Source organism: Diadema setosum, chromosome 3 (genome assembly GCF_964275005.1).
Source record: "Diadema setosum chromosome 3, eeDiaSeto1, whole genome shotgun sequence".
NCBI classification, from domain to species: domain Eukaryota; kingdom Metazoa; phylum Echinodermata; class Echinoidea; order Diadematoida; family Diadematidae; genus Diadema; species Diadema setosum.
This window is the reverse complement of record NC_092687.1, coordinates 5,933,341-5,950,545: the sequence shown is the minus strand read 5'-3', so window position 1 is coordinate 5,950,545 and position 17,205 is coordinate 5,933,341. Positions and strand designations below refer to the sequence as shown.

The following is a 17,205-nucleotide window of genomic DNA, read 5'->3' as shown; positions in this document are numbered from 1 at the left end:
GCAGAGTTATGTGTTATCCTATATTCATAGTATATAGTAGAAAACGTAACAAAACTATAGGAAACAAAAGAGTTGACTTATATGTTATTTTATGTTCATTGTAGAGAAAAATCGAATCTTATATGGCTAAGTACTGTCGGTGCAACAAAGACTGTTTAGTCTTTTCTACCGAAACTGAAACTTTCTTTGACAATAAGGCATGACGGCTTATTGACGGCTATTTTTTGTCCATGGGAGTCTCTGATGAAAATCGACCACACGGAACATGTATAGCCTCACAACAATCCTGTATCAAATTACACAATTATTCCTTTATCAACATTTGTATCATTTGGTAATCTGTTATGATCAACATGACCGTGACATACTCTGGTAAAATAATAAAGCTTGTAGTTAAAACCTGACATATTGATTATAACATGACTATGTGACATTCTTTTTTATTATTTTTTTTTTCTTTGGAGGCACGGAAATGTTTCCTTACTTGTGTCTTTTTTCACACTCTTACTCTACTGCATAGCTGGAATCACTGTTACACGTTGGAGGACCTGTCATCTCGGCTGCTGCATCAAAAGCCTACGCCAAGAGTATCTGTGTCATGCCAAACCTTAAGACTTTTGAGCTAAGTGATGTCAGGATAGCAGACGAGTTCTTTATCGCCCTCTCCGAATCAGCATCAGGAGCAAGGGTATCTCACATTGCATGACAGTTTGTTGATCTCCAATGAAATGTCATACACAGAACAAAAGAGCAGCGATCTATGTTTTCTTATGTTTATAGTAGAGAAAATCCAATGTTAGATAAGGTTGATCGTTTTACAAAGACTTTTTTTTTTAGTCTTTTCAGCAAAAGCTGAACATTTCTTTGACATAAAGACATGAGGGCTGTAGTTCGTTGTGTTACTAATAAGCCATTTTTTGTGCGTGGTTGTCTCCTATGTAGGAAAATCGACTAGACGAAACATTTAAAGACTCACAATTATCCTCTATTCCATTACACAATAATTCCTTCATCTTACATTTGTATCATTTGATAATATTATGCTTGCTTTACATGTGACATACGCTGAAAAAATAATAAAGCTTGTACACTGTAAAAAATTTGTTCAGTTTCTAAACACCTAACTAAACACTTTTCTGTGACAGTTTAAAAACACTGCGACGCGTTTATTTATTAAACATGTTTAGGAACTAAACACATGCTGTGTTTATTTTCAGCACACCCGAGGTGTTTATCACACACACATGTTTATGTTTTAAACGGTTCTGATGTTTAAAAACTAAACACCTGCTCTGTTTATAGCCTAAACACCAAACGTTTACACCATAATCACTCACAGTGTTTAAATACTAAACACCGCACAGTCACATAATCACCCACAATGTTTAAGATCTAAGCACTGAACCAAAAAATAAACATGACGCACTGTTTACAATGTAAACACTGCGACATGTTTATTCGCTGTGACAGATTAAAAACACTGCGACATGTTTATTTGCCATTTTAGTGTTTATTCTCAGAACACATGTCTGATTTTTAGATCGATCACAAAATTGCATACACTAAACATGTGACATGTTTACATATTAAACATCGCAATTTCTCAGTGTTTATATGATACATGTTTACACCTTATATATGGTAAAACCTAACAGATTGCTTATCACATGAATATGTGACAAATGCCTTTTTTTTTCTTTTGTTTTGTCTTTAGAGGCACGGAAGTGATATTTACTTGTGTCTTTTTTTTTCACCCTCTTACTGTACTGCATAGCTGGAATCAATAAAACACGATGGAGGACCTGATATTTTGGCTGCTGCATCCCAAGCCTACTCCAAGAGTATATGTTCCATGCCAAACCTTAAGATTCTGGAGCTTAGTGATCTCAGGATAGCAGACGAGTTCGTTATCGCCCTCGCCGAATCAGCATCACGAGCAAGGGTATCCCACATTGCACTACATGTTATTATCTCAAATGCAATGCCATGCACTGAGCAAAAGAGCAGAGTTCTGTGTTATCGTTTGTTCATAGTAGAGTGAATAAAATGATTGATAAGGTTGTCCGTCGCATAAAGACTTTTAAGTATTTCCAACAGAAGCTGAAAGTTTTTTTTTTTTTTTTTTTTACATTAATGCATGACAGGCTGTGGGTTCTTCCTGTTACAACTACACCGCTTTTGTCCGTGGGAGTCTCTTATGTAAATTGACAAGCAAATAATGCATAGCCTCATATTTATCCTGCATGACATTTAGCAATAATTCTTTCATCTTACATTATTTTGTTTCATTTGTAAATCTGTTATTGTTTAAATGTGGCATACTCTGATTAAAAAAAATAAAGTTAATAGTTATTAGAAATCCTGACAGATTGCTTATCTCATGATTATGTGACTTGTGTGTTTGTTTTCTGTTTTGTCTTATTTTCTGGGGAGGCACTTAATGATTTCTTAATTGTGTCTTCATTATATCCTCTTACTGTACTGCATAGTTGGAATCGATTTTCCACAGTGGAGGACCTGAAATATCGGCTGCGGCATCACAAGTCTACGCCAATAGTATCTGTACCATGCCAAACCTTACGTTTGTTGAGCTACGTGATGTCAGGATAGCAGACGAATTCTTTGCCGCCCTCTCCGAAACAGCGTCGGGAGCAAAGGTATCCCACATTGCATTACAATTTTTGTTAATTTTGTTATCTCCAATGTAAGGCTATTCGGTTACAGCTTGTTATTCCGAAGGTTCGTTAATCTGAATTTCTTTAGTCCAATTGGTCGTTATTCCGAAGGTTCTTTATTGCGAAGTTTCGTTATTCCAAAGGTTCGTTAATCCGAAAATGTGATGAGGTTTGTTATTCCGAAGTTTCATTAATCCGGAAGTGAAATAAGGTTCGTTTTTCTGAAGGTTCGTTCATCCGAAAATGAAACAAAGCTCGTTATCCCGAAGGTTCGCTATGGACCCTTAATCATTTCTGGACATAGTCATTGAAATACTAACACATAACTTACATGGCTACATCCATGCAAACATGCCATGTAAAAAGTCATGGTGATGTTTCAAGGAAACCTCACCATGTGCGTGTGTGTGTGTGTGTGTGTGTTTGATGGAAGAATGTGTTTATTATATCAGCTTTTTGCGTATGTGTTTGATAGAAGAATGTGTTTATTATGTCAGCTTTTTGCGTATGTGTTTTTTAGTTGCGCGTGGGGAGGGATACCTAGTAAGCTGTTGCTGACATAAACGTTGATATTGATTTTATCAGCAGCTTTGACTTTGATGAGTTTGTTTGGCGGCTTTGGATATGAATTTAATGAAATGAGTACGGAGTGGTGCTTGCGTGCGGGCGGATGCTGCTTTTATGCATACGATCCATTATGTCTTATGTATCAATATTGGGAAGTCGTTTCATCAGGAGGGAAGGTGGTATCGGTTCGGGTGTGTGTATGTGGGAAGGGGGTTACATTAGTTATTGCAAAAGTTCGTTATTTTGAAGGCTCTTTAGTCCGAAGTTTCTTTATTCCGAAGATTCGTTATTCCGAAGATCATTTTTGGATCAACGAACCTTCGGAATAACGCCACAAACGTTCGGATTAACTAACCCTTTTTCATTTTCGGATAAACAAGCCTCTACGTATAGGGTATTTTTATAATGTATTTGTGTGTTTTTATATATATGCCCTTGTAAGTAAGAAGATGTTGCATGATCCAAACCAATATATTCAAGGGATATAGGTTTGGTAGGGCCCTACATGTCAAAACTTTCTCGTGAAGAAATTGTTAGTAGGGTTGGTATATGTATGTTGAAGTGAGATTATTTGTAGTATAAATTAACAAAAGGATTTGTTTTTGTTTCGAATTGCTCTTTGTAACTTTTTGTTCATGTTACACCAAGAATGGGTCGATTTATGAATGTTTTGAATGAAATCAATAAATATCAAAGAAAAATCCAGAAAAAAAGTATTGAGTTAGTTTATTTGCTTTATGAGTATTTGTTTGAGTGTTTATTGGTGTTTGTTTGTATTACGTATGTATTAGCGGTGTGCATATGGCAGTTCGTTTGTGCTAAAATCAATTAACGACTGACAAAGTATTTACGGCGTGTGGAAATTATTCGCTCATGCATAAAGCATGCCAAACTTATTCTGGGACATAGAATAGTGGTATGGACGTAGTTGTAGTTAAGACTGATGGAAGAATATGACTGCAGTGAAAAATGAACAAAGACAGAAAACATTTAGGGAGGGTACCTCCCTCGTATGTATTTTCTCTCGGTCTCTCTCACTCGTCTAGCCCGCGTCACCGCTGAAATTGACACACCCATGCTATTCACACCTTTCCGGGCAAGTTTTGCGTGCGACTTGCAAAGAACAATATCGACTACCCGGAGGTCCCCGGAGATGATCCGCACATGACAGTACCTAATACGTATCTCAACCGTAGTCGCCCGGAGGTGCGCACGCATATATATATATTTTTTTTTTAAACCAGCAACAGTGTTTAGGCCCTGTCACACCTTTCCGGGCAAGCTACTCGGGCTTGTTACGTGAAGGGATTTTCTAGCATACCGGACATTCCTGAGGACGGAAAAGGATTTGAGCGAGTGAGCGCATGTGCCTTACTTGCCAGACGCTTTCTACTTAGATAGGGACTTGCGAGTATACTGTGTGACCTTTGTACCAGTCGCGTGGGGGCTGACAACTCAGTCAAGGAATTCCTCTGATGGAATGGCTGAAATCCGACAGAATTCCATTATCTTGGCTGCATACGGAATTGCGAAGAACCTGCGTTGGAGTTGCCTGGGAAGGGCTGCTGCTAAGGGCCTCCTACTGGCGTTCTGCATGGACCTCTCGGGGCATTCCCGCGACTCACCCGGAAAAAAAGTTTTGGTCATGCCCAAAACTTGGCCGCGGTTAACTCGGACTTGCATGAGCACCTCCGGGCAACCTCAGGCGAGATACGCGCTAGATACTGTCAGGTGCGAACCGTGTCACATCGTTCCGGGCAAACTACGCGGGCTTTCGGCGAGGAGGTAGTTTCCAGCACGTAGAAGATTTTCAGGGGTCGAACAAGAGTGTTTGCAATTGTCATTCATGCCTTGCCATACCGAATCTGGGGAAGTTTTGCGGCTTGACTTGCGGGGAAATAAATTTACTCCCCAGAGCTCTCCGCAGTTGGTCCGCACCTGACGCGACGCGCACGTCTACCATACGATTCTCTTTTTTTTTCTTTTTTTTTTCTTTTTCTGATTTTTTTTCTTTTTTTTTTTATTCTTTTTTCTTTTACCAGCGGCATTTGTCTTCTCCATTCTTGTTGATGGAAATTTCTGAGCACTAGGTACGAAGCTATAACACCGCAGGAGACTTGGAAAGCTGACTTGAAAATGACTTGAAAATGACTGGACAGCTGCATATGTGTTTTTGACTAAACACATCGGACGAAAACCCTTCTGGTTCTGCAAAATTTACACCATTTTGCCAACCTGTGATGGAAAGTGGGCAAGTCGATCGTTTCGCGTTTGTCCAGTCAACACACGGACTAGTCCCGGCCGTGTAACCGCGCGGGGTATCTATAGCGACACCGGAGTAGGCATTCAATACGTCAGAATATTCCATACTTTTCAAGTTTTCTAACAAAACGACAAGTATCGTATTTCTCACCGAACTACTTCTGACTATGTGAGTACATCATATATTGTGTTGACATTGCATTTTGGAATTCTCCCTGAATTCCCTTTCACTTTGTGTTTTAACTTACTTCTGCACCATTGCCACCAATGGCTGCCATGAAAACCAACGGCTGTGTTGGAGAACCTGGAACAGACACATTGAAGTACAAACTACCAAATACGTGACAAAAAACAGCCTCGTTACTGCCGTCAAAAATGCTAAAATTGGATCAGAGGGAGAAGACTGTGATACATTAACCAGTGAACTTTGTACAATGTATCCCTCGCTACGCGAAGATGTATGCCGCCATTAAATCTTAACCAGCAACAACGACAAGAGCGAACAAAGCGAAATTATAGTGAGATGCCCGCACCTCGCCAGGGGCCCGAATACCGCCACCCCGCTTGAAATTGTTATAAGCGCACTGAACAAAAATGTATGCCCGGGACTGTGTTTAGTATCCCTTAAAAAGCTTGAAACTTGGCAGGGTTACCACAAACAATCAAACTGTGTTGAAACTATACTGGGATTACGTGTTACAATGTATAAGTGTCCGCAAGCATCTTTTACGTGCTTGTCTATGGGAGCATCACGGTCACCCGCACACGTCTTTTCCGTGCTTTGTCTATAGGAGCGCGTGTGGCGAGTTGCGGGCCCCTTCCTCAGCGCGCAACTTGTTTGCATCGTTCGCGTTTGAGGACGATACCTGCAATTTTCCGATATCGAACAGTGAATTTGTGGTTTCATTGGAATCTTCAGCATTTTCAAATATGTAATTGAGATTTCATAGAATTTCAATAACGAATTGTGATTGAAATATGCATAAATATTAACTATGGCGAGGTGCGGGTCACCCAAGTATACTCCACAACAAAAGGTAGCAAACACATGCAAATGTGGTGCTATTGGCCCTCAACTTCCTCTTTTGAAGAAGCAGGTTGCAGCGCTGCTGCATCAATAGCTGGGGCTATCGACTCTCTTATTGCAACCGTGGACCCTGTAAACTCGGTCAAGGAAGCAAATGCGTCATTGAGTCAAGCTACAAACACGAACGTCGATAATGATGCTGCAGCTTGCCCGACTATTGATAATCTGACGCACCAGATTAACGACTATCGAAGAAAGCAACAGGAATTATTCGCAACTCATTCAAGTGCTACTGTGCAAGAGTGCCCACAAACTATAAACGCCGACGGACCAAACAAAGCCGACGTCCTTTTAATAGGCGACTCTATGGTATAAAGGCACATTCAACCTAACAAACTGTCTAGACGAGTGAAACTCAAGTGTTAAACACTCCGTGGTGCCAAAATAGAGGACGCGTGTGAAGCCATTCATGAGCTGGCTACAAATGATGAACCCTCAGAAACTATTCTTCACCTCGGAACAAACAACATGAAGAGCGATGACGAGGATGAAATAGTCGCCAAATTGTCGTCTTTGTCCGAGGAGATCGTTACCAAAACGAACGTGAATACTGTAACACTGTCAACAATCATACATCGACGTGGCGTCAACGCCCACATCAAACTACTAGTCAATGATCGCGGTTGAAATGTGATTGACAAGAGCTGCATTGATCCTAATCTTCATCTCGCCATGGACGGTGCTTACTTGAATGACAGCAGCGTAATCGTCTTCGCACAAAATAGCATACGCCATCTTCGTCGCGACTCTCGAAGTTTCACCGACGACGAGCCTTTTCAGGATCACCGATGGTCCAATCATCGACGTCGGAGACCTAGAGGACGAGTCTTCCCTCGGGACTGGATGCACTCGCTAGCAACGGCGCGAATGGTTGTGAACCCGAGGAATCGTTAGCTGCATTTCCGTACATCGATCTCGATGAGGAAGGAAAGATACCAATCATATCAAAATGTGGTCTTCGAATTTGTCATTTAAATACTAACTCCATTCCTTGTAAGTTAGATGAAATAAAGTACTTGTTAAAAAATACACCTTTTGACATTATTGGATTCAGCGAAACTCATTGTGACGATACTGTGAGTGATCGTGAACTACAACTAGACGAATTTGATCTTATCAGGAAAGACAGAACCCGGCATGGCGGTTGTGTTATGTTATACGTCAGGAAAAACATTGTTTACCATCAGTTACTTGACATTAAATGTGAGTTAGAAGCTTTATTGATCAAAGTTAAACTGCGACACTTCAAATCGTTACTCATTATGTGTTCTCTATCGCCCACCCAATTGTTCAGTTGACTTTTTCGATATTCTGGGTGTTATGCTTGATAAGGCAATAGATTATGATGGTGAAATATTAATCATTGGAGACATTGTTGTCAGTTATGCAAGGGGCATTTCCAACACAGCTTATAACTTCTCCTACTCGTGTAACCCAGAACTCCAATACTCTTATTGATCATAGTGACCGGCGACAACGATTTCAGGCAAAAGTCGGGAATTTTGAAAAATTCATTTTTTTCACTGAATCACATTGCCCATTTCTTAAGCTTTGCATTGATATAAAACACTTGTATTCTTCGGCACCATAAGTGGGCATAGAAAGAGAAATAAAATGCATTTTTAAAGCCTGACAAAATTGCGAGAAAACAGCTTTTGAAGATTCACCTCTTTCTCAAAGACAATGTCCGAGCGGCGATGCGAGGGAAGAATCACCCATCCGTACGATGGTGCCAATCGATGTTAAGCTCCGCCTCTAGCAACCACATCGCCTTCTGATTGGCGTACTGAGAGAGTCAAATTTCCCGGGCACCTTCCTCATGTTCCTCGGAGCTCAGCGTATAGAACCGAAAAACAATGCGTATCGCTCGGGTTTGTTTACAGTACGTCTTTCAAAATGGCGAATACGATAATTGCATGTATGGTGTACATGTACATGTGTATGGTGCACGCATTACGTAATGGCATCCACACGCCATGACCATGTGCATATAACAGGAGCGGTGGCGAATCCACACATTCACAAATCGCATTTTCATTGTGGTTGATTTGTCTTTATCAGTGGCGACTCTTTGAAGGCAGAAAATTGCTAGTGCTGGCAAGGGTCACGCTTCCTGTTTGTTTTGCTTTTACAAAATATGCATATGTTGCTTTGTTCGTTGGTGCTAATTAAATTAAAACAAACAAACAAACACGACTCGTTAGTTTGGTGCTATCTTGACGTGTATAGTATTTGAATGTAATTAGTCATAAGTGATCGCTCCTTTCCTCTCATCTACCTTCCATTGAGTCAGTCTGCTGTCATAATTTTTACTACATGTTCTAGTAGACTAATTTGAGTATATATAGTTTTCTTTTCACACGAATATGTCATGCTACATGGTTTTTGTTTCACTTCCGTTGTCGAACATTGCAGTAGAGTAGTTTGGAGAGAAGGCAAAACGAGAGCGAGCGTAAATAAACCACTATAGCAAGAACAATGGAGCATGTAATCGTGCACGCGTGGACAACGCATTCCCCAAACCCTGCAACTGGTGTCACCGAAAGCCGAATTATGTAAATGTATGCGACGCACCAGCCAATCGCATGGGAGACCCTGCGCCGTAGCAACACTGGGTATACTGGCGCGGCGTTCGAAATATTAAAGCTCGAAACTGACGAGAGCGATCCAACGTAGGGTGCTTAAAATTCCATTTTCGATAGGAAAAACTTAGTCCTATGCTGTGAAGTTTAGTGTAGATTTAGAAAACATATCAAAGATTCGATTTCTGTAAAAAACCTAAATCGATGAAAATAATGGTCAAAATCTTTGTACCCCGCCTAGGAGAGAATTTGCTCTTGCGACTTTTGCCTGAAACCGTTGTCGCGGGTTACATATGTATACTACTTGCCCAGACGATCACTACGTGTCGGGTGTTGTGAAAACCCATATCAGCAATCACTTTTTAACTTTTACCATTATTGGTAACACATTTTTTGACACCCCAAAAAATACTGTGCGGTTTAGAATTTTCAAAAATCTTACTGAAGAAAATTTTGTAAATGATCTCCTACGATTGCCTTTTGCGGAAATATGTTCCGAAACTGATGTAGATGAAGCCTGGGGGAAATGGTGTAAATTATTAATGAGTGTGGTCAACAAACACGCCCCATTAAAATCCAAACGAATAAGAAAGAGGCCATGCCCCTGGGTGACAGGAGATATAATTGAATTGATGCACACCAGGGACTTTTATCATAAAAAGGCCCTACAGCAAGGCCATTCAAGTTTATGGAATGAATATCGTAAAATAAAGAATATAATAACACAGAGGATTCGAGCCTCGAAACATAAATATGTACAGGGTCTTTTGAGTAAAAAATACAGGAAGTTCGAACACACTGTGGTTCACAAGTAAACAGTTATCGGGGAGCATCAAAAAGTCTAAACGAATTATTGCACTCTACGTCAATTGAAAATGAGACGTTGATTGGAAGTAACGACTCATACGACGAAGCAAATGACAATCACCGTTTTGAGACTCTTCAACTTTTTTAAATTACCCAGCAGGTGTGACACTTGAATTTGCAGCCAGAGAAATTGATGGATTATCTGTACAGAGGGCAACTGGCCCCGATGATATATCGGTAACATTTCTGAAATTAATCAAAAACGCCACCAATGTACTTGAAAGTCTTGTATTTATTTCAAATCTCTCATTGAGAAAAGGTTTTCTGCCAAAAGCATGGCGGATGGCGAAGATTTGTCCTATTTTCAAAGCTGGTGATCGCTCTAATGTTGAGAACTACCGGCCCATATCACTGCTCTCTATTGTTTCCAAGATGTTGGAGAAATGTGTATAAAATCATGTTTATTCCTACTTATCGGATACTGCTTACTTCAGCGAGAAGCATTTGGATTCCGCCCTGCACACTCATGCGCAAGCGCCCTATTGTGTATGGTCGATGACTTGGCCGCTGAAGTTGACAAGGGTAAAAATGTGTGGATCATCATTTATAGATACGCGGAAAGCATTCAATTCTGTAAATCATAGTAGTCTGTTAAGAAAGCTTAAAGCATGTGGTTGCTCAAATAATGCACTGAAATTGTTTGATTCTTATTTATGTAATCGGCGTCAATACACTGTGGTTGAAGGTAAACATTCAAATTCTACATCGATCTCAGCCGGGCTGCCGCAAGGCTCGGTCGTAGGCCCCCTCCTGTTCACAGTATATATCAATGATTTGCCATCAAGTGTTAAAACCGGTAACATGTATATGCTTGTAGATGATGCTACACTGTTTGTTAGTGGGTCGACTGTTGAATCAATAGAGAACAAATTAAATCAATCTGTGGAGGAGGTGAATCAATGGACGACAAAAAACAAGTTAGTATTGAATACGCAAAAAACAAAGGTAATGTTGATAGATTCCCGGCAAATATTAAATACGTTACAAAGGAACAAATTGAAAGTTAGAATAGATCATATAGAATGGGATTGTGTAGAACAAAGCAAATGTCTTGGTGTTGTTATTGACGAAACGTTGAGCTTTAAACACCACATTAATGCTACAGTGAAAGTTATGCAACAAAAGCTCGGTGTCACAGAATTTGCCCGATTTCCATCCTTTTGTATGGAAATAAACGGAACAAAGGAATTTTCGTAACCTCTGAGAACTGTTGGCAGGCAATTGTCTTTAACTGACTATTGGTTTTACTATGTTTACAGCAAATTATAAAAAAGAAACAACGAACATATATTCTTTGTTGTTGTTCATTTACCATCTGTGAAGATGGCTGGATAGCCCATATTCAGCTACACTAAGCTGGTCTTCCATGGGGTCCAGTTGGATGTGGGGTGGGACCACTTCACCGGGTTAGACACCCTGCTCTTTTCGATGAATGAATGAAGCGGGATCTTTTACGTGCATGAGCTGTGACTCTTTCATACACGGGACCTCCATTTTATGTCCTATCCGAGGGACAGAGTGTTTTGCCTCTTGCTAGAGGGGACGGTATGTTTACACACAACATTGCTCAGTCCAGACTCGGGTTCGAACCCGGGCCGCGTGATCGTGAGGCAGACGCGCTACCGACTGAGCCAACTCACCGCCCTATTCTTTCTGTTCAGTGGCTTTCTGGCTCTTAGAATTTTATGACATTTATCTTGAAGTGGAATTATTTTATTTATTTATTTATTTATTTATTCACGTTTTCTTTAAAAATATAGGGCAAGTCTCATTCAAGCCAGAGGCCTGCTTTTCAAGAGAGCCCTGTAATTGTACAGATTCATTTTGCACATTATGATAAAAATTATACAGGGAAATAGAAGATAATACAACAAATGACAATTCAAAATACAAAAGATTAAGGAAATAGACATAGTCAAAACCTTACATATACACACAAGCGCATATACTCATGCGCGCATGCACATTATGCACACACGCAGACACACAGACACGCAGACGCACACACACACACACACATGCATACGGACACAGACACATCTGTCTTTAGAAGATCCATAATAACAAATAATGCGTTTCATTAACATGTTAAAATGTACACTACTGCCAAATAAACTTACTAAAACATCAATCTAATCTGCCTTTTGAATGTTGACAGTGATGGACACGTTTGTACAGTACTTGGTAGATTGTTGTATAAAGAGCATGCTATGTACGAAAAGGAGCGTTTCTTATAGTCAGTACGCGGGTGCGGAATGAATAGTGGACTATTGAGGGCGTGTCTGGTATAATACAACACAGGGCGTCTTTCGACTAAAGGGTTTAAGTACGGAGGGGCTAAATCGTTCAAGATTTTAAAAACTGTAACACAATACTGGTATTTTAATCTCCCATCTACAGACTGCCATTTCAATGAGTTTAGTAAAACAGCTTTTGGAGTAGTATAATCAGCTTTCAGAATCAGTCTTGCGTATTTGTTTTGAAGCCTTTGTAACTTTAATATATTACCTTTCGTGCAATTCCCCCATACCACTGCACAGTAATCTATGTGAGATAAGATTAGGGAATAATATAACTGTATCAACATATATTTGGGTAAGAATTTTCGGATCCTCCTTATACATGATATAGCTCGAGAGATTTTGCTTATGATTTGGGAAATATGTGGTAACCAGTTAAGGTTTTCGTCAAAATATACACCTAAGTATTTTAGACCAGACACGCGCTCTAAATATTGACCTTGGTAACAAATACTAAGTTGACATTTATTAAATCGTTTCTTTGATCCAAACAGCATCAATTTAGTCTTATTAACATTAACTTGTATTTTGTTTATATTAAACCAATTACACATCAAATCAAAATTATTCTGTAATGTAGGCCCTAATTTGAACAGCATTTGCATTTTTCCCTTTCACAAAAATGGCCGTATCATCTGCGTATAAAGACACTTTTGATTGATTATAATCAATGTTGCACAAGTCATTTATATTCAAACAAAACAGAAGCGGTCCAAGTATTGACCCTTGTGGTACGCCTGATTTAACTTTGAGAAAACTGCTCAGTGCTCCATCATAAAATACACATTGAGTTCTGTCGGTCAGGTATGATGTAAACCATTCTAGCTACATATCCTGAATACCATAGAAAGACAATTTCTGTAATAAAAAAAGAATGAGATATAATATCGAAGGCTTTTTTCAGATCTAAAAAATTGCCCCTGTGACGTAGCCAGCATCCATATTGTCTAAAATAAAGTCACTAATGTCTGTCAGACATGTTGAGGTTGAATGCTTAGGCCGAAAACCGGACTGCCGTTCAGATAATAAAGAATTGTCGATTAAATATTTGTAAATTTGTTCATGAATAGCTTTCTCTAATATTTTCGATATTAATGGTAACAGCGAGATTGGTCGAAAATTTGAAAGTTCTGATGATTGTCCTTTTTTTGGAATAGGTATTATTTTAGCAACTTTAAAGTCACTGGGAAATTTTTCTGGGTCCCTTTGCATAAAACTTTTTTAGCAACCTTAGAAAATTCAGGTTGGGATTTGCCCAACCTGAGTTTTTTAAGGTTGCTAATCTAAGAATGTAAAATCCGTTGCATAAAAACTCTGGTTGGGAGCTTCCAACCGGAATTTTGTGATTTCAACCGGAAAAAAATCCGGTTGAAGTTTTATGCAACGGGCCCCTGATGAAAGCGATCGATTAAAAAAGGACGGTCAGTGGGCCAGCAATGAAAGGTGCGGCAATCTTGAGTAGTTTAGGATGCAAATCATTTAGGCCACCGGCCTTTGAACAATCAATACAAATCAATTCCTTTTCAACAAACTGTACACTGATATCAGTAAATTTAAACATACTTACAGTTGGTTGCAATGTATGCATATCATTAATAGCAAAATTATCGTTATTACACATATTCATACCAACATTATTAAACATTTTATTTAATTCATCAGCTATTCTATCTTTATCATGACAATGTTCTCCATCAATAATGACTTTCTGATCAGAAGCTGATGAGGTTTTATTTGGTAATAATTTTTTCATCAATTTCCATGTTCTACCCATATCATTTGTCTGTTCAAATTGTTCTTTATAATATTTCCTGCGAAGTTTTTTTATATAACTTATTTGCTTTATTCCTAAAATATATAAATCTCTCCCAATATAAAACATTTCTCGTTTGAAAAAAAAAAATTATTTTTATTATAATTTCTTTCTCTTGCTAAATGTATATAATCATCGTTAATCCACGGAGATCCATTCTGTTTCTTTCGTACCGTAGTGAAGGGAGCATGTTTGTTACTTAGTGTAACAAAGTTCGATTCGAACTTGCCCCACATTTCGTCAACGTCCTGCGACTCTGAAAAAAAGCAATCCCAATTGATTGCTGCCAAATCTTGTAAGAAGAGGCTCTTGTCAAAACGTCTGAAAGAGCGAAAGGTAGAGATTTTGGGCGTGTACTTGGGAATGGACGCTTTCATAGTTACATACACAAGAGAGTGCTCACTAAATCACACTGACTGAACTCCAGAATTCAAAGAACCCATTGAATCCGTGGCTAGGATAAGATCTATTAAGGATGAACTGGTTGGAGTTACGCGGGTGGGAACATCAATTAGCTGGGAGAATTGTAAAGAGTTACAAAGTTCGTTGACTTTCTTTGAAAGAGGATTTTTTGTTAGCATGTTACAATTAAAGTCACCAACAAGAAAGATCTTAGAATAAGGTTTGCCACAAATGTGCTGAATGTTCACTTTCCTAGAACTAGGTTCAATTGGATGAATGATTAAAACGTCAGAGTGCAGGTATTTGGGGGAACTGATGATTTTTACTTGACTTTTGACCCTTTTATAAGTTTATGCATTGAGTAATTCTCAAGGTATTGAGAACAAGACAGTATCAAATGGTAAAATAGTATTATCTAAACCTGGCCTTTGACCTTTGACTTCACGGTTCCAAAGAGAATCACTGTAAGGTAAAACATGCCTAAATATGTAAGTTTCATGATGATACCTTGAGTTACTTTCGAGATATGGAGGAAAAAGCAAAATTTAGCACTTTCACTTGACCTTTGACCTTTTTACCTTTGACCATTTGGCAAGAAACTTCCCACAGAATATATGTGACCCTAAAGTCGCGCACGTCCGAAGCCGTGAAAATCGAGTTTAACTCTTTACGTGCCATGGTGGAAACCCCCTGTGTGCCACGTTATTCTGAGACAGGAAGGTAGTCATGCTTTGAGAAAGAATTATATTTTTCCAATTTGTATAACTTCTACAAATTTCTGCTAAGATGGGCATAATAGTAGGCAAAGTTAAAGAGGAATGCCAAGCTTTGTTTCGATATAAATTGTATGACGAATCTATTTAAAATTTTCCTTTTGAATGACCAGTTGCTACATTACTGTAAAGGCATGACTTCTGCACATAAAACCGTGATAAAAACTTAGAATGTTCGAGCAAATCTAGTTGGGAACACCGCTTGATAGTCAATCACCACACAGAATGCAAGCCGTATATGAGAGGAACAAAAACACGAGAAACGCTTTCATTGTGCCGCCGGATTAGCAGCGATTAGTGATTTATCGATCGGTTTTGGCGGCTTTGTTTGTTAAGCAGAATATGCGAAGTTGGCACACCGTCGACTGAGTCGGACGTGCGAACGTGGCACATAAAGAGTTAAAGTCAGAGCATTAAAATTGGTCAAATTTACGATTTTCTGATTTTGAAATATTATTGGAGTCTAATATGTCTTCTATCATCTGTCGAAATTTTGAAGCAAAATGATCAAAGGAAAGATAGAAAATAGCGTTTTTCTGAGCCATGTTTTTTGGCGTTTCAACGAAGCAGAAACTGGTTCGAAAATTTGGATTTAGCGCCACAGATAGGTTCCGCCCCTAACAACGACCAGAGTGATCTTATTGGTCAGTTTGCTGCTTGCTGCTAACCGAAGCGTGAAGCTCGCACACTGCCCAGTCGACTAGTGCGGGCGGGCGGGATGCGCTATGCTCAGCAGCTTCTCACATCCTGGTCATTGATTGGTTGGTCAGGAGACCGCCTACGCTGATGTGCTTGAATGAACTCTTCGGGGGTTGCTAGGGCTTACCTTCTATTGTCCAGAGGTGAAAACTGACTTGCGTGTCCCTTGATCGCGATTGCGTCGAAAGGAAGACTTTTAGGGCTCTTTTCTCGAAACAGTGATTTTCCAGGCGTCTCGACATGCTTTCTTTTAAACATCGATATCTCCGCAGCCGATTATTTTTATAAAATGTGTTATATATCAATTTAAACCAGAAAGATTAGGGGATTACATCATGCAATTTTCAAATAATCGACCTCGCCCGACTTTAGGATCACTTTGCTGTAGCCGATCACATATATTGGGTAATACATGCATACATCAAGTTAAAAAAAAATATTCAGGCATTGCATATATATAAAGAAAGTAGTGATATTTTGAGGAGTTGACTTTGGCCTTTGACCCCCTGAACTTTGACCCATGACCCTCAACTTCCCTAGATAATCACTGCCTATCGGTACATACATATATACTAAGTTCCATGAAAATACCTTGAACCATTTGCGAGATATGGAGAAAAACATGAAATTTCAACCTTTTTTTTCACAAAATAACTTGTGACCTTTGACCTTTGACCCCGTGACCCTAAAATCCAAACAAAGTATCATCCCCCAGGATATGCCCTCATACCAAGTTTGCTGTAAAACGGGACGGACGTACAGATGTACGGACGGACGTTCGGACGGACGAACGGAGGACCCGAAAACATAATGCCTCTGGCCACTTCGTTGGCGGCGGGAGGCATAAAAATTACAGAATTAATGCACTTACCACTATCTGCGGCTATCTCTAGTTAATACTGACTGGGGTGGCGGGCCCTGTCACCGTTAGCGAGTGCCCATTCTCATACAATGTGTCACGGAGACAGCACCGCAGCGTGATATCCCCTTCAAGGCCTGATGTCACACTGCCGCTCGGTCGTGATTTGGCAAAAAGGTGTATGTCTGAAAAATATCATGTTTTTGGTTTTTACCATTTGGGGGGTTTTCGATGCCGAAATTTTCATGTGACCAACTTTCGTAAGTCATCGATCCTTTGTTTCCGAGATACTTGGGGCTATCTCTGTATTATTTTATCA

General features: G+C 39.5%; 1 protein-coding gene across 1 annotated transcript in view; it reads left to right on the top strand.

Annotated features, from left to right (window-relative positions):
- Positions 1-17,205, top strand: part of LOC140226687 (uncharacterized) — an 86,781-nt gene that overhangs the window by 54,813 nt on the left and 14,763 nt on the right. Inside the window, exons 10-12 of the mRNA XM_072307127.1 lie at positions 521-688; positions 1,775-1,942; positions 2,490-2,657. Coding sequence (XP_072163228.1) covers positions 521-688; positions 1,775-1,942; positions 2,490-2,657 — 504 coding nt within the window. The remainder of the gene's footprint in view (positions 1-520; positions 689-1,774; positions 1,943-2,489; positions 2,658-17,205) is intronic.